The sequence below is a fragment of the Scophthalmus maximus genome, chromosome 22, assembly GCF_022379125.1.
Source record: "Scophthalmus maximus strain ysfricsl-2021 chromosome 22, ASM2237912v1, whole genome shotgun sequence".
Classification (NCBI taxonomy): Eukaryota; Metazoa; Chordata; class Actinopteri; order Pleuronectiformes; family Scophthalmidae; genus Scophthalmus; species Scophthalmus maximus.
In genome coordinates, this window is record NC_061536.1 from 14,629,267 (window position 1) to 14,651,289 (window position 22,023).

A 22,023-nucleotide genomic window follows, 5' to 3' on the forward strand; every position below is an offset into this window, starting at 1 on the left:
TGTCAATATTCATAATCGACAGCTACTACCGTCGACGGTGACGCGACTCAAATCTTCTGACCGTTGGCAAAAAAAACATCCATCAACGTGTTAAAGCACAAAGTCATTGTAAAATAGTGTAGTAAGATCTGTTAGTGGGACTGTGACTCATCAGTCCCAGTGAGTCGACACCAGGATCCAGCAGAGCGACGGGTCACACACACTGACTCCACTGAAATAATCATTATTCTTTCACTCTGACAGAAAAATAAACACTGTTATATATACAGAGCAGCGCAGCAGCTTTTGTATCTGTATATATATTTGTAAATGTGTGTGTATATATATATATATATATATATACGCACACATATATATAGAGATCTCTCTCTCTAAATATATATATATATATTTATAAGATTTGTATATGTATACACTGTTTATGTCGCTTGTCTTCATCTTGTTTTACTCGTTCACTATTTTAAACTTTGGTGGACAATAAAGTTCTATTCTATCATATATATATATATATATATATATATATATATATATATATATATATATATATCTACTGTATATTTCTATGCAGCTGTTCTTTGGACATGTCATAACAGCACATGGTTTATTTCCCCCGCAGCCTTTCAGCCGTCACTGTTGTTGGATATGGAGTTCTGCTCATACGTCTTCACAAATCATCACGGACGTATGACATGTTCCACACGAACAGGATGTAAAACGATCAAAGTCTACAAAAAAAACACCTGATGCAGTTGTGCTGCTGAAGACGCAGTGATATCTTTGTTCTGCAGTCGTGTGAACATCTCCAGCGTCAATAATCGACGCGCTGCGGACGGCGGTGAACCGGTTGGAACCGGCGTCCTACAGGTTCCTCTGGAGGGGCATGAGGTGGATGTTTCTCCTCCACTCTCATCCGGGATCCGCTCCAAGTCTTTGTTTCCTCGAACGCCGCCTCAGAGATCTTTGGTACGGGCGGACCACCCACATGCTCGTGTTCATGTGAACCCTACCTGGATGAGGAAGTGAATCAGCCGCTGACGACAGACAGATGCAGACCTTTGCGGAGAAGTAAATACTGCTGTTTCTCCTGCAGGGAAACATTCGCCTCAGCTTCACAGCAGAGCCTGAAAGGCCGGGGGGGGGGAAATCATCATGTTAATCTGCATAAACCACATGTAGCTCGGCGTGAGATCGGCGCTCCACTGCACTGCCAATGGCTTCTTGGAAACTGGTAATTAAGAGCAGGAGAGAGCTGCTGCATCATCACGGTGATATATCTTCTGCTCGGAGAGAAGAGAAGCGCCTCAAAGGTCTCGTGTTACTCTAGAACAATCTGTGCGCAAGGTGCAATGTGCACATTAACCAGTAGGGGGCAGTGCAGTGGACGGATGTGAAGACAAGCTAATGGACCACGACTGCATCACAGGCTGTGAATAAAAAAACAGACGTGTAGTCACCTGGTCCAAAAGTCGAAGCTAATGAAGAAGTGTGCGAAGCCTGAATTCTGTGTACTGACCAGCAGAGGGCGACTCTATAAGAAAATGACTCTACTTCCGTTAGACCCGTCACGATCGAGCCCCGATTTCACGCTGACTTTCCTCCGATTTCCGAATTGTGAACTCGGTGTAACACAAGTTTTTCTGCAGAGGAAAGTAGTTGAACAGTTGTGTACGTGGGCTCAGGGTTGAAGTTGATCTGCCCAAGGGTTGCCAGAGGGAGCCCTGATTGTTGTGCATCCTGATTCCATGACGTCAGTCGACGCAGGAGTCACGTTGTGTCATTTGCAGCAGTCACGGAGGTTAAACCACAGATTCTCACAGGAGGAAACCAGTTACCAGCTGTTTGTCCTGCAAATGTTTCTGGTTTCAATATTTCTGGAATTTACTGGGTTTTTAATATACAGACAAACAGCTTATAAAATATATCTTACATGAACGAAACAGCAAATGTGTGTGATCATCAAAAGTACGGAGAGATTTGTTTCATGTGTTTGTGCCTGAAATACATGTTGGCATAAAAAATTACAAGATCATGACAATATGAATATAATAAGATTCAATGATACAAAAACTAAATGATCAGATCAAAAATTCAAAAGTAAATAAATAAACAAAGTCATTGTCTTGAGGATTATTCTTTTTTTACAAATCTTGGTGCTGACTTTTTATTCGTGAACTATAATTGTATATTTTTGTGTAAACCTGTGCATCTTTTTTTTAGCGTTTTCTGTGAATGGCAGCAGTGGGGCGGGTCTTCAGCCTCAGCAGCTCTGTGATTGGTCGACCGCTGCCCTGGTAAAAGTCCAGTCCTGTGATCCACTCCACGTCTCTGACCCGCGACTGATGGAACCACATGTGATCCTCCACCCAGACAGATTCCTCCTCTGCGCTCTGGCCACAAAAAACACATTTTACGTTTCACTGAAGGTCAAAGTTCACGATCACGTGACTCCTTTTACTTTTATTTGCTTCCTGTTGATAAAGATTAACCTAGAAGAACGTCAGACCTCGTTTCAAGAGCTGGTTGCAGACACAAAATCCAGAAAATGTAAAGAATGACACTGTTGAGGACATGTTTGATCGCTCACGAGCTACAATTAGACAGCAGCTAACGTTAGCATTCCGCCACTTCTTACTCTGCAGCTCTCCGAGTTGTCGGGCCTGTGGGGCAGCAGGAAGGAGACGGTCTGCAGGGCGCCGCCGCAGGCGCCCACCGGCTGGGCGGAGTCTCCGCAGGCCGTGAGGACGGCGAAGTAATGCGTGGGGATGGGGATGTTGGTGCCGGACACAAACCTTCATTCACACACACACGAAAGAAACGATCATCGACTCGACAGTTTCCTTACAGCGCATTTACATCTGATGGATACAGATTTTTATTTGGATCTGCACCAAAATCTGAGGATGATGATGATGATTAGGGAAAGATGAAGCTTTAAACAGTTACTGTAGCTTTTCGTTGGGTTCTGTACGGAGCCGGACAAGCGTCTCTGTGACTTTTATTTTACCATAACTGCTGGAAAATAAAGTAAAGAAACGTAAAACTTACTGCTGGATCTCCTCCGGTCGGTCGTAGCGTCCGTCGTAGTTGTAATCGAAGACGGGGCCCGTCACCACGTTGACGCCGTTGTAGACGGAGGCATATTTCAACAGGAGCGTGTCGTGGAAGAAGAGCCAGATCTCTGACGGAGGAGGGAAGACGTTGGACATTGGATTTTGACAGGAACTGAATGTTCTTCTCCTTCTTCTTCTACTCACTCTTGAACTCGGGGTACATTGGCACCACGTTACTCATCAACAGAGCATCGAACTGTTGGTCCACCGTGGTGTTCAGGTCTGCAGGAACACAACGAGTGAGAAGGGCAGATTATTATAGTCATGAAGTGAAGGACGAGGGAGGAGCCAGGAGACAGCCAGGGGGGCGTGGCCCCTCTTCACACAGTCTTATATATAAACTTTTTGGCTTAAACTCTTCCTTATGATGTTGAAACTGATTGCACGGCGTAATGACGATAGAGAAACGACACCAGTTGTGATTCTTTACGGTTGTTTCCTGCTCTGGACTGTAGCCAGGCTGCTAACGGTGATGCTAACGCTGCCGCTAGTCAACGCTATAGGCGCCAGAAAGCAAAGGAGGAGCTTCAGTGGACAAACTGCTGTTTTTTTTCTTAGTACCTGCGTCCTTAGATCCAGTCATACCACCTGGAACCACTAGGGGGGCACAAAAGTTGTCTGTTGCGTTTTTAAGTTGGCAATTATATTTTTTTGTGTCCTATTCTTTCTCGGACGAGACGTTCAGGGGGGTTTTATCCACGACACTCGATGGAAGGACGGGCGCGGGCCAAGAAAGGAGCGGAATTTTGAAGAGGAACCGGGGAAAAAGGGCGGATCCCGGAATGTGTGTTATCATTTATGTAAATAGATGGGAGATTTCTGTGGAAGGGAGGATTCAGAAGTGTGTGAAAGATTCACAGATAGTGACATGGGAGTGAATGTTCATCAGACTGGCCGTTGCCGGGGAGATACGTACTGGGCGGGTACAGGAAGGCGTGCGTCAGGTTCCCAGCTGTGTCATACTGGTCACATCTGGGACTCTGGGACGGGGCGAGTCTGACATCAGCCCTCAAACAGTTCTGTGGCACCGGCCACAGCGGATCTGAATCAATCTGGAAGGACGGAAACACGTGAGCTTCGTTCATCTAATCCAGACTTTCACTGGATTTCCAATGTTCCCACCGGACGAACTCTGCTTGATATTTGGCGTTTAATTTCTTTTAATTGGACAGCTTCTTGCAGACGTGACCTATTTTACACAAACTCCCCGAACTCCTGATGCACTGAGCAGCTGCCGTCATCCTGCAAAGTCTGTCGGTACAAAAGAATCAGCTCAAAACAGAAGAAATAATCTCAGAGATGTAAGGAGAAAGTGAATGATGTTTCTGTGCATCAAGAGGATTAGAGATGACAATAAAATTACAAATATTCATGATCAAGTCAGGAATAAACGGTGAATACAAAGACGAAAAACAGAAAGTGAATACGATCCAAAACAAGATAGAAAGATAAACAAGCGGTGCAGCGAACAGGATCTCCGGAATTCCTTGTATTTTATGGGATTCAGTTTTGACATTTCTTATTTAAAGGGGCAGTGACATCATCTCACGGGTCTGTGGACGGTGAAGGAGCTCCACAGAGGCATCAGGGCGGCGGCGCTGTAGGCGCTGACGAATCCCTCCTGGCGCAGGAGGCAGAAGCTCCGCTCCGGCTGCAGCATCCGGGGTCGACCGAACAGCAGGTGGCTCTTCTCCGCCGCCGACTCTGGAGGAGGAAGAGCGGCTCACTCTGAGATTCTGACCATCGTCGCTCCGTTTACCATTCACACAATGACAAACAAACAGAAACCACCGGTCGACGCAATCGGGTTCCTCAGAGTCGAGACATTTCATGTCGTCATTGGAATAAGGTTAATTGAAACAATGCAGATCATAAAATCTCCATTGCAGAAGAATTATAGTTTGATAAGAAGATAAACCGAATAATTATAAGTTCCCCTGAATTACTGTCACGTTGGTTTGGACACGGACACACACACACACGCACGCACGCACGCACGCACGCACGCACGCACGCACGCACGCACGCTCGCTCACTCACTCACTCACTCACTCACTCACTCACTCACTCACTCACTCACTCCTTCACTCCTTCACTCCTTCACTCCTTCACTCCTTCACTCCTTCACTCCTTCACTCCTTCACTCACTCACTCACTCACTCACTCACTCACTCACTCACTCACTCACACACACACACACACACACACACACACACACACACACACACACACACACACACACACACACACACACACCTTGCTCAGCTGTCAGATTCAGGCGGCTGTTGACTGTCGAGCTGTTTCCAATCTGAAGAGAGACACAACAGAGAGGCTTTTTAACCTCAGGCAGTAAATAAACTCACACACGGGGAATAAATAAACTATATCTACATAAGGATGAGGATGATTGACAGTTATGGCCGCCTGCATCAAGGTATAGATCGTAGATCAGACACTCCCTGACACCCACCAGGGCCGGACAGGAGCAGCCCAGGCCGTCGGCGGGCTCCAGGCTGACGGGCCGACACTGCGCTTGCTGGCTCTGCTCCGCAGGGGGCGCTGGAGCGTGGTAGGGCTGCCGCAGGACGTGGTTCATGCTGCCGTGCGTCCCGTTGTTGTCAGTGGGGGAGATCTGCAGCACGTCTGCACACGGGACGAGGACGGTCGGTCGTCAAGCTCAGTCTGGGCTCGTGTCTGAGCCCCAGACGGAGGAAACGTGGAGCGAGAAACTCACCACACATGAGGTTGTACAGCTCGATGTTGGAGAAGGGTTCGATTTCTGTCTTGGGCTGAAACTTGGGTCCGTAACTGACGAACATCGCCTGCGAAGAAAAGAGGAGGGAGGAGATTTCTAACGGCTGCGAAATCAATCAGTCTCATGGTGCGTTCACACCGGACGCGCAGCGAATTATTCGTGTGAGTGAATTAAATACAAAGTCGAGACTAGACGCGAAAATCCTCTTCACTGGCGCGAGTAGCAACAATGTGCAGCGGCTGAAACAGTTGAACTGACAGCATTATCACTGCAGATCCTGAGACACAAGCTTTGTTTCATCACTGACACAGAGCTTCATGGAGAACAGAGGAGGGCGTCGGTGCTCACGTGCATGCTCTCGGCGTCGTTGTCGTAGCCGTGAGCGCCGCCGGAGCAGAAGGTGACGGATCCGGGAAATCTGTGGGCAAACAGAGCCGGAGGGTGAGCAGCGCCATGGGAGGCTGTGAGTAACCAGCAGCTATGAACCCAGATGGTGACCGATGCCGCGGTCATAGTGGTGGGACATAGCAATGAATGAGGATCAGATCACAAGCTGTTTTTCTTTTGATGGTCATGGCGGTAGTTTTCCAAAAATAACAGGAACTGTGGCTCATCGTCGACCCGACGCTCTGCCCTTCATGTCGCCCCTCTGACTCTCCTCTGTGGCTTCTGGCTGTTTCCTGTCTTTTAAGTGAAACAACTAAAAGCCTGGAGCTTTACCTCTCAAACAGCCATTTGGGTTCGACCAGGACGTTGACGTCTTCGATGCGGCGGCTGTTGGCGAAGTGGAGGCGTTTTGGAAGGTCGGCCTTCAGGTACGGTTTGATCTTCTGGTCGGGCTTCTTACACTGAAATCACACAAAAAAACCCTGTCTCACTTCGTTGAAGCCCAACCTGCATCAAAGAACCCACCTTTTTTCGTGACATGAGGTGGACGACCTCCGTGTGAGTCTCATGTTTCTACGTCGTGTTGAATACGCTTGTTGAACTAAACGTCCAGAACACGTCTGAGCACGAATCAGCAGTGCGCCGCCATAAAGTGTCCCCTGTCGGTCGCTCTGTTGGTTGCGGTTTGCAACTTTACCACCAGATGGCGCCAGAAAAGTACAAAAATTACACACGGGGGCTTTAAAGGAAGAGAATTCCACAAGATTCCTGGATCCGCCCTTTTATCCAGATCTTTTCAAAAGTTTCAAGCTTTCTTCCTCTGGTCAAGCCCCGCTTCTCCCTGACATTTTGTGTTATTGGGTTGAGTGACTTATGGCGTAATCACACAAACACAGAAGAAATCATAAGAAGGTTTTACTTTGTGATTTGTAGGATGGTGATCGTCACATTTGATTTGGTAGGTAGTTGAACGTTGAACACTTACGGTCATGTTGGCCACAAGTCCAGAGGAGTCGACTGTTGAAAGGATAAGAGAAGGACAATCATCTGATTGGTTCCTACGTTGAACCCGACAGGTGTTGTACAAACTTTGGGATTATTCGTGGTCATCTCTTCACGAGCCCAAAACTCTTATCGACCTAAATACCGTGACAAAATTCTGGATCGGGACAAATCTCAGGTTTCCCTCCAATCAAAGTCGACCAAATGGGGTTAGAGCACAAAGTACAGCCACGACCTCATTTGTGCTCAGAAAGCACTTACATAATCATCCCCATCATGACTTGTCAATGACATCCCAATATGCAAATCAAGGTTGTGAAAGCCATCAATCAGCCTTTCTCTGCCATCCTGGGTCAAACCTTCCTGCAGACTTCTCTGGATGTCTACTCACTGGCGACGCCTTTGTGTCTGGCCCGGATGCGTCCGAACGGCCCCTCGGTGACCCAGTAGCCCCCGGTGTCGCCCACCAGCTGCTGCAGCGCCTCCTTCCTGTCGCAGCTGGTGTCCTCCATACCTGCGGCAGCGACACTCTGATCAGCCTCTCTCGCGACTTAGCGTCACGCCGCTACATTTGTCTTCCTCCGGGGAGACGGGGAGGGAACACGCCGCTGGCTCTGCATGTTGCACCCATCGGCTGCAGTTCACATGTATTTTACACGTACGTGCTCAACAGGTTTCTGACAGATTTTTTCTTTCCGTGGAAGCTGGATGTTTCGTCACAGTGTGAAAATCTTTCATTAACATCGCTCCTGAGGTGTTTGAGGTTCAATCTGCTGAAGTCTTCTACTTCAGGTCTACTTTAGAGTCAGATTGACGAAGCACCGTGTTTACCTTGGAGCCTGGGTACAGTGTGATTGACAGCTGGTACCGTACAATCGGTGCATGGTTGCAGGGGTCAGACCACACCCCCCAAGCCTACGTCAAAGTCTTTTTTAACAGCAGCTCACAAACCAACGGATGACGTCGCGGTGGGCTGTGTGTGTGTGTGCGTGTGTGTTACTGTGTGTGAGTGTGTGTGTGTGTGTATGTTACTCTGTGTGTGTGTGTGTTACTGTGTGTGTGTGTGTGTGTGTGTGTGTGTGTTACTGTGTGTGAGTGTGTGTTACTGTGTGTGTGTGTGTGTGTGTGTGTGTGTGTGTGTGTGTTACTGTGTGTGAGTGTGTGTTACTGTGTGTGTGTGTGTGTGTGTGTGTGTGTGTGTGTGTGTGTTACTGTGTGTGTGTGTGTGTGTGTGTGTGTGTGTATGTGTTACTGTGTGTGTGTGTGTGTGTGTGTGTGTGTGTGTGTGTTACTGTGTGTGTGTGAGTGTGTGTGTGTGTGTGTTACTGTGTGTGTGTGTGTGCGTGTGTGTGTGTGTGTGTGTGTGAGTGTGTGTGTGTGTGTGTGTGTTACTGTGTGTGTGTGTGTGTGTGTGTGTGTGTTACTGTGTGTGTGTGTGTGTGTGTGTGTTGGTGTGTTGGTGTGTGTGTGTGTGTGTGTGTGTGTGTGTGTGTGTGTGTGTGTGTGTGTTGGTGTGTGTGTGTGTTACTGTGTGTGTGTGGGTGTGTGAGTGTGTGTGTGTGTTGGTGTGTGTGTGTGTGTGTGTGTGTGTGTGTGTGTGTTACCGTGATCGGCCACGATGATGATGTTGACGCAGCGGTGCAGGCCGATCTGCTTGAGGCCGTCCATGAGCTGACCCATGATCTTGTCCACGCCCCGGATGGCTTCAATCAGCTGAGGGAGAAAAACACAAACGTTCAGATGCTGGGAAAAATATGACACCCCATCAAGTCGTAATCACAAGTGCTAGAACCCGGAGATAATGTTTGAAACTTTGAAACCTGAGTTCCCGAGTCGGGGCGACCAGAACCTTTCAACATGGCAGAGAAGACGACAGATTCAATGATGGATGATACGTAGTTCTCTTATTTGTAACAGTGTATGAAGTATTAGCTGCTGCTGAATGTAATTTTAATCTCTAATCTATCTCTAAACTGTACATTTAACTTGGTATGGACCGGTGCTGCTTATGGTTCTCTCCGTAACAAATGCTCTACAGTCTCCGAACGGCTTTCTCAGACATTTTTGTCATTTTTTCACGGGAGATTCTCGTAACTCCGACTCCACAAGTCATTCGATGTTACGTTGACACGACGAATAGATAAAAAATGTTTCTTCAGCAAATATTCGAAACCACATCTCCACGTCGAGCAACTCGCTGCAGACGATAATACTTGTGTGAAATCTGCATATCAACTCAATGGCACAGAGAAACGCTGTAAACCTTCCACAACACGACTCACACGTAATCGTCCGGTCTCGACGTCAGTGGAACCAAAGATAAGAACATCAGAAGCAATCAGGCGTCATTGTGCTAATAATGTTGATAGTTCCACGGTAATTTCTATTTAATCAAGAGCTGGCACAGAGCTGGACACAGTGTGTGTGTGTGTGTGTGTGTGTGATATCTGCAGTCATCACTAAACTTTGTGCAAAGCTTCCAAAGTTCACAGCGCGACTGAGCGAGCTGCTCATTAAAGGTCTCATAAAGATTCGAACTCTGCTGACGCGTCACGTTTCTCTGGATGAACCTGAGCCGCTGCTCTGAGCTCATTATCAGCTGTTTCAGGTCACTGGGGTGAAAACGCTGAAAAGTTATTTTCTAATATGTAAAGTCAGCTCAAAGAAAAACGGAGAAAAAGGAACGGCCCTTTTATCATCGTTGGGACTCTTTGTCTGACAATGATCAAACCGTGATGACGAGGAGCTGGAGGGACGTCGGACTGTTCTGGAGCTCATTCTGAATTTGAATCATGTTAAAGGGAAATACTGAACCTGATCAACATTCATAATGAAAGACGTGAGCGGCTCTCGTGTTGTTCCGAGCTACAGTGACAGTGTCACAGGAAGTCTGTCGGGAATCCAACGATCTCGGTTCCATTTTTATCGACCTATGAATTTGTTGATTGTGATAAAACTCTCCCTCTGACGTCTGTGCTCGTGTCCTGGCTCGGCCTCAACGGGTCCATGACGGTCAAACGTTACCTGATGCGGATCTAATGGTTTTATTAGAGACGCCGTTCGATCTTTACGGCCGATTAAAGGACTTTGGACGTTTTAACTGGGCTATAAAAAAATCTGGACTCATCTGTGATAATGGGATACTGGCCCGAGTCCGCAGTAACAACACAATCATGAGGATGATGAGGCTGATGACGACGGAGGGCGACGTTTGGACGCTGGTCGTGAACTCACCCCTCCGCTGACGGGACCGTAGCTGTGTCCAGACTTATCGGGCTCCTCCAGGTACAGAGTGTAGAAGTCCGGCCTTTGTTGGGGAAACAAAAGGGATTCAGAAAGAAGCCGATCTCGACCAGCACCAACTGAGACACAGGTCGCGCTGCGGTTTGAATGAAAAGACGAAATCTGCGTGAGTTTTACAAACCGTTCATCGTCGGGCAGCTGCAGCCACTTGAGCAGAGTGAACACTCGCTCTTCAAACGGAACTTTACTGCAACAAGAGAACCGGAGAAATGAACGCGTGTTTCACACAAGTTGAACTTTCCTCTGTGTGCGAAACCGGAGTGGAAAACAAGTGACGTGATGAGAAACTGTGTTGAATCTACAACCTGTTTGTCCAGACAACAGGTGCCTTCAGGGCGAGATACGACCACACAGAGGAAACTGGGCAGGGGGCGGCTGCTCAGTAGCTCCAGGTAACGCAGCCTGAGCCAACATAAAGGTGATTTGTCATGTTTTGGCCTGTTTGCCACAAGATTGTCCCGAGGGACAGGAAGTGAATTCACAGAGTGATGTGGCTTCAACTAAAGCAACTAGCGTTTTCACACCGGCCTCGTTTGGTCCCGACCTTCGGACTTCTCAGTTTTGGTCCGAACCGAAATTGCAGGTGCGAAAGGTTCCACGGACCACGGGCCGACCGATGGACCAAACTGTGGTGCGAACAAAAGAGGTGGTCTGGGTCTGGATGGAACTGAGCCGTGGTTCGGTACGTTAGCAACGTGAAAACTATTTTTTTTGGATGGTTCAGACTTTCAGATCAATCACAGGAAGTTGAGGCAGCGAGCAGTCACAGAAGAAGAAAAAGAACCGTCACGAAAAGTGTAAAAATGATGCAACGTTTTTCAAAAGTTTGACTTCTACTAAAGGTGCCTGAATGAAACAACACAACTGGATCGAAACGTTTCCCGAAGCAGATGATTGGCTCGTTTGGGAGTCATACAAGCGCCATCTTTGTCTGGACAGACTCTTCTCTCCGGGATTCTTTAAGGGATTTGTCTCCGTCTTCTAACGTCCGTTATCTGTGTCTATAGCCTCTAAAAGCCACAGTCTGGCTCCTCGGCAGGTTTTTCAACGTACAGAAATAAATGGCGGCCTTACCCGTTGTATGGTTTGTAGATGTCTGGGAAACTGCCGTTGATTTTAACATCTGATCCAGGCCAGAAGAAAGTCCCAGACTTCAGCCCCTGGTCCTTCGCTGTGTGCCAGACCTGAAGGACACAAACCCATCAACTCTACCTAATGCCATGTAACGAGAGCGTCACTCAGAAGAGCTCGTTCCTCCGCCAAGGCCCAACAGGTCCAACAGTACATTCAACCAAGCTGCACGGAATCTCACACACTCATAGAATCAGTCAAGATCCACAAATCATTACCTTTGCAGAGGAGCTGATGTTTCCACCACTGTCCGTTTGTTCGTCAGCAGGTTTACGCAAAAACTACAGAACGGATTTTCACCAACCTTGGTGGAAGGATGGGACATGGGCCAAGAAAGAACCCAATACATTTAGGCACACATTGGTGAATTGGTGAAAATGTCTCGCAACGTTAAAGAAGTGTTGGATCAGATAAAAACTACAGAACGGCAGACTTGGTGGAAGGATGTTTTTCTGTAATCCGGCTGACAACCACGTAACTATTTTCCAATTTGATTTTCCTCTGAACCTCTTATCAAAAGAATGATTGTTTTGAGTCACTGGAATTCAACTCTTCAATGAACATTGTTTTTGTAAGCGTGTGCTGCTCCACTTGACGACTGAGGGAACACGTACATTCCAAAACGTTGTCACAGTTGGTTTCATTCATCCCTAAGTGTGCATCTGGAATTCATTTATTTTTCAGATTGATCTCACAAAAGAAGACTCACAGGTTGTCCGTAGTACCAGGCGGGGTTGTCTTTCTCTGGACTGGACAGGCTGAAGGAGGCGTCGAACACCGGGTCGTACATGGAGTTGTCAATCAAACCGTTTGACTCCGGATAGAGACCCTGAACGAGGGACGGGGGGAGATATGGTTGTTTAGATATGAACTGCTCTTTCTATAAATATAATATCAGTCACTGTTGAGTCAAAGTGCTGTTGCACAATTAAATGGAAAACTGCCTGAGAAAAAATGATCCTGTGGAAAAACAGCTGTTACTCTGAAATCATGTCATTGATATCCTGCAGCCTGGTTTCCAGTTCACTTAAAATTTTCCCTTGGAAAAGGTTTGCAGGGATTAAGCTGAGATGTTTCAGCTGACCATGGCTTATGCCCAGAGGACTCTGAACCACCAGACCTGTGATGTTTCATTAAACCTGATCAAAGATGCCGACGTGAGGCTTTCCCCCTTGACAACACAGTTTGGTCTTTTCTTGTCCTGAGACACTTTAAAGCTTGAGCCCTGAACTGCCCCTGAACAGCAAGTTGTTGCTTTTTGAAAGTTAATCTGATTTGTTTGATTTAAAGTTTATATCTAGTTCACTTGACAAAATGCGGTAGAAACAGGGCAAATGTCTGTAGATCGTGCAAACAATAGCTATTCAACGTGCTAAACATTCTAATGTCTAGCTGCAAGGATCCTGTTCAGTGTTCACCATCAAATGTTTAGCTCGTTATCATATTAACATTTATCAATTTGCCAAATTCAAAAAAACAAAGCAGATATTAAGACATTTAATCTAAATTTAAATATGTAAAATGGTTGGACTAGATGAAAAACAGGGGATCACCAAAATGATTAGGATTCATCCTCTGGGGACGAAGAATGACTGAACAACATTTCCATTTCTATCCGTCCAATAGTTGTAGAGGTGTTGGAGCAACTGATGGACTGTTAGCATGGCTAACAGCTTCATTGGTGCAGGTCATGTTTTGCTGGCAGTCCATCCACCCACCCACCCACCCACCCAACCAACCATCCAACCACCCATCCACCAAACCCATCCATCCATCCATCCACCCAACAGCCATCCATCGATCCGTCCATCCACCCAACATCCACCCATCCATCCATCCATCCACCAAACCCATCCATCCATCCACCCAACAGCCATCCATCCATCCGTCCATCCACCCAACATCCACCCATCCATCCGTCCATCCACCAAACCCATCCATCCATCCACCCAACAGCCATCCATCCATCCGTCCATCCACCCAACATCCACCCATCCATCCATCCATCCACCCAACCACCCATCCATCCATCCAGCCCAGACGTCCCTCTCCCCAGCAGGAGAGTTGACTTGATTCCCAGCTCCTCCTGGAGGATCCTGAGGTGTTCCCAGGCCCAATGAGATGTCAAATCTCTCCTACCAGTTGGAAGTTCCACGGATGGAAGGCTGCCCAGGAAGCTTGATCAGATTTCCCCGAAACCACCTCTACTGACTTCTGTTGCAAAGGAGCAGCGACTCTACTCCGAGCTCCTTACTCCCTCCATCTCTGGACGTCCCCCCCCGGCATTGTAGCCACAGTCAGATAACTAAAAACCCATCTGATCTAAAGGGGAGTTTCCCCACAAGAGCATGAAATGTATGTACAGTAGTGTGTGTATATACATAAGAAGCAGACGTCTCTTTACCGTAACGATGGTATAGTGGTTGGGGAAAGTCTTGCTGGGAAAAGCTGCCTGCATGTACGGGGCCGAGGTTCCACACTGTCCTGCGACGTGGGGGGCAGAAGAAACAAAGCAATCAGCTGCGTCGTCTGCATCGCGCCGACCTCGGGCTTCTTCATAATCAGGATGAGTCACAAGTAAACAGACATCTGCACACTGCAAACTGAAAGTGGACAGGTTCCAGATGGTGATCAGGCGTATGTGTCTCACTCAGTTTGTCCAGCACGGGGATGAGTGAGCTCCACGTCTGCAGGTACTCGGCCCTCAGTCCGTCCAGAGAGACGAGGAGCAGCGGCTGCTGCTTGAAGCTGCCGAGCACATGGAAATAATGATGACACTGAATTAATCACAGACGTGTCTCACACACACACGGTAATGCGTTACAGATACAGAGCAGAACAAATCATCCCCCCACCACTCCTCCTGGTCACACACACACACATCTCTCATCCACCTGAATTATTGTCCACTGCAACTAAATCTGTATAGTATGTTCATATCACCTCAATAAGTTATCGACCTGTACATTTGTCCATATTCTGTATATTCTATATATTATCTGTTACCTAGCATAGCATGTTCACTGCACCTTAATCTGTATATTATAATCTGTAGGATACACTTATACTTATATTTATAGTATTTATTTATATTTTTAGCATCCCATTAATCCATCCATCCATATATACCCAATAATTCACATTTTGGTCTATCTGTAAATTCTGTAATTACTTTTGTACATAGCACAGACTCTTGCACTATCTGCTTATTGCACTTGTGGTGAGATGCCAAACCTCATTTCGTTACTCTATACTTGTATATGTGTAATGACGATAAAGTTGAATCTCATCTCATTCTCTCAAATGAGTTAACTTCTGATGTCAGGGGAGGACATCACACGCAGTGCAGAAAGAAAACTGGATAATTACTGTGTCGGACACGAGGCGGCGGTAAACTCGTCGCACTCGTCCTCCAGCCAGGATCTGTCTCCTGCAGCAGAGCAACAGAAACACGTCAGGATCCGATCGCTTCAGTGCAATGCATCTCTTCATATTCATATTGTCAAACACCAATATTGTGTCCTATGGCTTATTCAGTTTATAACCACGTTGGTTTTCCCTACGGAAGAGGATCAGGGTCGGGAATAAGAGAGAGAAAAACAGCAACTTTCCACGTGCATTTTGAGGATGAAGTGGAAATGTTGACAAATGTCAGAATTAATGTCAAACTAAATCTGAAGAAATATTTTTATTTCATAAAAAAAGTTAAAAATTGCAAGAATAACGTCCAATTGTCGAGGCTAATATTGAAATGTTAAGATTAATGTCAAACTAAATCAGATGGGTTAGGGTTACATTGTTTTCCTTTATTCCCTGAATAAAGTCAGAATGCAGAGGACAAAGTATCAATGTTGAGAATTGAGTCAAAATATCGAAAAAAGTTGAGAATAAAGTTGAAATGTTGCGATTTGCTTCTCATGACTGGCCCTAATAACCTCCGATACTTCCCCCACTGCTCCTGTCTAGTTCCATCCACTGGCATGGTGCGGCCGCTCGTCCTCGGCTCCTCCCACTCACCGTGACAGACATGTCTGTAGTTGGTGCAGCAGTCTCCCGCCGACAGACAGTCGTGGGAGCAGTGACAGTTGCTCCTCGACAGCCTCGTCTCTCCGCAGCGCAGCTCGGTACAGACCCACAGCTGAGCTGAGGGCGACAGTCACGCACGTTAGGTTTCCACACGCAAACCTCAAATCCTCAAGATTGTTCAAGATGGCCGACGGGCTTCCGACCACGCCTCACTTGGGACTCTGCAGACGTCGCGGTAGTCGTAGCAGCAGCTGCCGCTGGCGACGCAGCTCTCGTCACATCTGCAGCCGGGGGCGTCGTCGAGGGGCTCGTAGCAGCGCCCTCTGCAGGACGTGTGCGGGACGACTGCAACAGACAAGACGCCGTGCGCCGGTCAGGTGATTGTGCCGCTGACGCTAAACTACCACAACAGTCTTTGTTGGATTTGAATCTGCGGGATCCTCCAGTGACAAAATGCATTGGCTTCGGAACGTCGGCGTGAATTTTTCGCGCAAGTCAATGCAAAGACGCGAGCGCGAACGGCACGAATGAGGAGAAAATGCGAAGTTCGTAGTCGATCCGTGTTCCCGGGAAATCCTTGAAGATGACACAACGCTCCCGTTGGTCTGGATCGTTGCCGACACTGAGCGGCTTCTTCCTAACTCGCTCCAGCTGAAATATTTGAATATTTGAATATTTGACTATGTGAATATTTGAATATTTGACTATGTGAAGTACCCGCGTGATGCCAACAAGGGTGGAGATTCTCTGACGTCCGACAGAAAACAGGTCGTGCTCGACCTTCTCGCTCGGCCGCAGCATCACTGCGTCGACTCACTCGCTCCGACGTGCACCTGAGTGACCGAGTTCAAATATGTCAACTGTACTGAGTGAGACGAAGGACACGAATTCCCCTCTTCAGGTTGTTCGTGCCGTTCAGGTCGCGATGGAAGCCGACACATTTGGTACTAGATCCAGACAAATGAGATTATTTATTGTTCTTATATTTATATATATATATATATATATATATATATATATGAATAGTTCCCGGTAGTGAAGCAGATCCACAGGTCAGGGACTGATTCTGTGAGTGTCTGAGAGTTTGGTGCAGATCCACATTGGAAAAATCTGGATCCAGCAGATTTTTTCAAACGTGGTTTCATAAGTAGGAGGCTGTTGGACCTCGTTGCAGATATTATATGAACTCTGCTCAGTGACTTTCTGCATCGAGTGTAAACGGACGACAGCGGCCGAGAGCGATTCTGAGCCACGAACTCCGACATCGTGATGATCAACACGTTAGTTCTGTCTGACACACACACACGCACACACACACACACACACACACACACACACACACACACACACACACACACACACACACACACACACACACACACACACACACACACACAGGACGTCATCGTGTTTTCAGCAAAAGTTGTATAATGATTCACCCTAAAAATATCTCAGGGTGTGTTTCAGGGTCAGTGCGTTGAAAACCTATGATATATCATATATCATATCATATCATATAATATCTCATATCATATATCATATCTCATACTTCATATCTCATATCATATATCATATCATATCATATATCATATCATATAATATCATATATCATATCATATAATATCATATATCATATCATATCATATAATATCTCATATCATATATCATATCTCATATTTCATATCTCATATCATATATCATATCATATCATATATCATATCATATAATATCATATATCATATCATATAATATCATATAATATCTCATATCATATATCATATATCATATCTCATATTTCATATCTCATATCATATCATATATCATATCATATATCATATAATATCATATATCATATCATATAATATCATATATCATATCATATCATATCATATCATATCATATATCATATAATATCATATCATATTATACCATATCATATCATATATCATATATCATATATCATATATCATATTGTATATCATATATCATATATCATATATCATATTATATCATATCATATATCATATTCTACTATGTAAATTGAAATGTTAATGTCGAACTAAATCAGAGGGAGAGGGTTTTTTGCGTTTTTCCGGAACAAGTGGAACTGTTGAAAATGAAGTCGTAATATTGAGACTAAAGTCGAAAACTCAGAGGAAGAATTATTCTTTGTATTTCGTGAATAAAGTCAAAATGCAGAGAATAAAATAAAATTGTGCTGTTTTTTACCAAATATTATAATAATAATAAAACATATTATTTATATAGAGCTTTACATAATACTCAAAGACACTTTATATATAAAGTTATAAAGTTATTATATATATTATATATAAAAACACACAAAAAAACATTTAAAAAAGTGTTTCAAGATTACGACCTGAGGCATCATATCATAAATCATATATCATAAATATAAATGAACGCTGGACTATTCATAAATGAACCTACACACTTGAACTGGCTACATCTTGTGTTTAACAACTTTTATTGTTAATGTTTCATAACTGTACTTGACTGCCATGAAAGGGGCCTATGAATAAACTTGACTATTAATAATTATCATATGAAACATCTGTGGATGTGATGCCTGTGTATGGCGAACGCCCGCGGAGCAAACGCTGCTGTTTACAGTGCGTCACGCTCTCATCGTGCAAATATGCATGTCAACTTAACTCGTGCACATTGCTGTCAGAAGTCTACGAAGATCTCAATCGTTATTATAACATCCTCAAATCCCTCTCGGTGACGAATGGAGGCGTTCCACGTGACGGACTCGTCTGACTCACGACACGAGTCATCGAGAGCGTGACGGGCGGCCAACACGATTGTTTTAACTGGAGCGGAGATTCAGGTAAAGTGAGCAAGCACAGAAGTATGTGTGTGTGTGTGTGTGTGTGTGACAGCACCTTTGTTTCGACATTTTTGCAAATCCAATCCGAGACCGAGTCCAAGACCAAGGATTACAGTCACAATAGACACAGCCAAGACACCAATCTATGAAAAACACACACACACACACAAATTGAATATGAAACTGCCAACTAATCTTTACTTCACGGGAGGAGACATGTTTCCTGATTCGGTCTCACGAGACGTCTCACGTGTTTCACAACAGATGGAGATGGAATCAGTGTTCACTGTTGACGAGCCTGCTCCTCGTCAAGGGGTTAAGAATTACTGGGCTTCGCTGATTGGGAAAAATAAATATACATTTTCGAATCCAAAATGTGCCAAAGGGGAAGAGGGCTCATAAATCTCCCGACGTATAAACACGTTGGACGTTGCGTCGCAATCATCCTCCGTTTCCTGAGAAAATCTAAACGCCGCAGACAAACTGGCAGAAATGTCACGAGAACAAACTGATATTTGAAAAGTCTGTTATGAACTTGGTACGAGAATCTGCTGTGTGTACTGAGGTCATAGACAGTTGTGGGCATTAGTTGAGGAGCAGAGCTGCTTCCTTAACTGTCACGTTATGATTTAAATGCATCTGATTTGATTTGACTAGGACCGAGGACCTGGATGTTCCAGAAACAAACACTGTAAAATCCATATTACGGTGTCACATGCAGCACGACGATATGGATTTTATCTTCCAACTACTCTCGTCAACAACTGGACCAGTCACTGTGCTTCTTTGACATAACATAAACATAAATGTTATGATTTATACCAACACAAAATCATATTCACTCTTAATATGCTAATTTGTGACAGTACACGTTTACTAAATTTCCCTCAGGATCAATACTATCAATGTGTCCATCTACAGAAAGGCTATAAAATAAAAGAAGTACTTACCTTATGTCTACTTGTATTAAAATATCTTTTTCTATATTAGTGAAACAAATTCCTACAATTCCTTAACTCCTGTGGAGCCATTGTGAATTCATGGAGTGGTCTCATGTTAACACTTGTGGTACAACTTTTACTTTCTATATTTAAATAATAACAATAATAATCAGCTTTCATACATAATCGTGAAGCAGGAGCTCCGGAAAAAAGCGCAGCAGCCGTATCTAAAAACTCTACCTCCACATTCGTTAAACTCGTACTCAGTGTCAGAACAAAGAGAAACGTGAGGCCTCTGATCGTGCAACACGGTTCAGACCAGGACCAGGACCAGGACCAGGACAGAGGACCAGGACCAGGACCAGGACAGAGGACCAGGACCAGGACCAGGACCAGGACAGAGGACCCAGGACCAGGACCGAGGACCAGGACCGAGGACCAGGACCGGGACCAGGACCAGGACCCAGGACCAGGACCGAGGACCCAGGACCAGGACCGAGGACCAGGACCGAGGACCAGGACCGAGGACCAGAACCGGGACCGAGGACCCAGGACCAGGACCGAGGACCAGGACTAGGACCAGGACCGAGGACCGAGGACCCAGGACCAGGACCGAGGACCCAGGACCAGGACCGGGACCGGGACCGAGGACCCAGGACCAGGACCAGGACCCAGGACCAGGACCCAGGACCCAGGACCAGGACCGAGGACCAGAACCGGGACCGAGGACCCAGGACCAGGACCGAGGACCAGGACTAGGACCAGGACCGAGGACCCAGGACCAGGACCAGGACCAGGACCGAGGACCAGGACCAGGACCAGGACCAGGACCGAGACCGGGACCAGGACCAGGACTAGGACAGAGGACCCAGGACCAGGACCAGGACTAGGACAGAGGACCCAGGACCAGGACCAGGACCAGGACCGAAGACCGAGGACCAGGACCAGGACCAGGACCGGGACCGAGGACCCAGGACCAGGACCGAGGACCAGGACCAGGACCAGGACTAGGACCAGGACCGAGGACCCAGGACCAGGACCAGGACCAGGACCGAGGACCAGGACCAGGACCGAGACCGGGACCGAGGACCCAGGACCAGGACGAGGACCCAGGACCAGGACCGAGGACCGAGGACCAGGACCGAGGACCAGGACCAGGACCAGGACCAGGACCGAGACCGGGACCAGGACCAGGACTAGGACAGAGGACCCAGGACCAGGACCAGGACTAGGACAGAGGACCCAGGACCAGGACCAGGACCAGGACCGAAGACCGAGGACCAGGACCAGGACCAGGACCGGGACCGAGGACCCAGGACCAGGACCGAGGACCAGGACCAGGACCAGGACTAGGACCAGGACCGAGGACCCAGGACCAGGACCAGGACCAGGACCGAGGACCAGGACCAGGACCGAGACCGGGACCGAGGACCCAGGACCAGGACGAGGACCCAGGACCAGGACCGAGGACCGAGGACCAGGACCAGGACCAGGACCGAGGACTAGGACCAGGACCAGGACCAGGACCAGTATCAGGACCAGGACCAGGACCGAGGACTAGGACCAGGACCAGGACCAGTATCAGGACCAGGACCAGGACCAGGACCAGGAGCGGTACTTACGACGATCTTCTTCTTCCTCTGCGACTCCTTCATCCAGCCCATGGCTCCGGAGGAACACGCTCTCTCTTCAGAAGCAACAGACAGACACGAGACCAGAGGCCGACGTGACGGGCGGCGACCTCTGGACCAGGCGTGAGCAAACACACGAGTAACTAATTGCCAGAGTGAGTTGATAGCGGCAACACGCTGCGGCCCGTCAGAGCAACACGGTGGTGATCGCGTTGTTCCGACTCACCCGATCCACAGGAAAAGGAAAAGGAAGCAAGGTGCAGGCGCCAACGACCAGAACAGAGGCCGCGAGCGTCAGGCACAGCTGATCGTTTGGAAATATTTATTGCTTTATTACTACATACAGTTGTGGTGCGGTTACAGTCAATAACGGAGGATTAATGATGTCGACGTGATGTGAGATGTCGACTCATCATTGCAAGTCATCGCCGTTCAAAACCTCGGAGCTGTGACAAACAGTTTCACTTGATCTGATTTTAATGTTTGGAATTATGGGAAATCTGAAGCTTCGCACCGAACGAAATAACGAAATTGCCGCGGAAAATAAAGTGAAGTTGCGCAAGATGGTAGGAAGACGTCATGAGAACATAACGACACCATGGACGCAAATATTAACTTTACTGTCAGAAACAACTGAAAACGTCTGAAAGAGAACGAGCGAATATAGAACACGTAGCTCCAGTATTTTCAAATCTTTTGCATCTTTGTATGTAATCTCATTGCTTGAAAAATTCGTTTGTGAACGCACCACTATGATGCCTCACAGTAAATATGAAAGATTGTGTAAAGAAACACGGATGTCGATGGTCAGCGGAGACGGAGGGAGGTGGCGACAGAGATGTGGAGTAACCAATTATTACTAATATGGGAAATCACAGAGGGC

The 22,023-nt window shown here is 46.7% G+C and overlaps 1 protein-coding gene across 1 annotated transcript; it reads right to left on the bottom strand.

Moving 5' to 3' along the window:
* Positions 1-1,853: 1,853 nt before the first annotated feature.
* LOC118291633 (ectonucleotide pyrophosphatase/phosphodiesterase family member 3) lies at positions 1,854-21,347 on the bottom strand. The gene is made up of 25 exons (XM_035619960.2): positions 21,132-21,347; positions 18,624-18,711; positions 15,928-16,059; positions 15,706-15,831; positions 15,058-15,118; positions 14,339-14,436; positions 14,093-14,172; positions 12,398-12,517; positions 11,632-11,741; positions 10,679-10,744; positions 10,489-10,561; positions 8,859-8,967; positions 7,646-7,768; positions 7,238-7,269; positions 6,586-6,713; positions 6,214-6,283; positions 5,845-5,932; positions 5,581-5,753; positions 5,367-5,418; positions 4,660-4,814; positions 4,027-4,162; positions 3,255-3,332; positions 3,046-3,178; positions 2,633-2,789; positions 1,854-2,387 (listed from the first exon to the last, which is right to left on the bottom strand). The coding sequence occupies exons 1-25, from the start codon at positions 21,171-21,173 to the stop codon at positions 2,214-2,216; spliced, it is 2,604 nt and encodes an 867-aa protein (XP_035475853.2). The 5' UTR covers positions 21,174-21,347; the 3' UTR covers positions 1,854-2,213.
* Between the last annotated feature and the right edge of the window lie 676 nt (positions 21,348-22,023).

Coding starts and splice junctions, on each gene's coding strand:
- LOC118291633 (XM_035619960.2), bottom strand. CDS start 21,173: ATGGGCTGGATGAAGGAGTCGCAGAGGAAGAAGAAGATCGTC. Junction 15,832..15,927: donor CGACGTCTGCAGAGTCCCAA/GTGAGGCGTGGT, acceptor TGTCGCCCTCAG/CTCAGCTGTGGGTCTGTACC. Junction 10,562..10,678: donor CAGCTGCCCGACGATGAACG/GTTTGTAAAACT, acceptor TCCCCAACAAAG/GCCGGACTTCTACACTCTGT.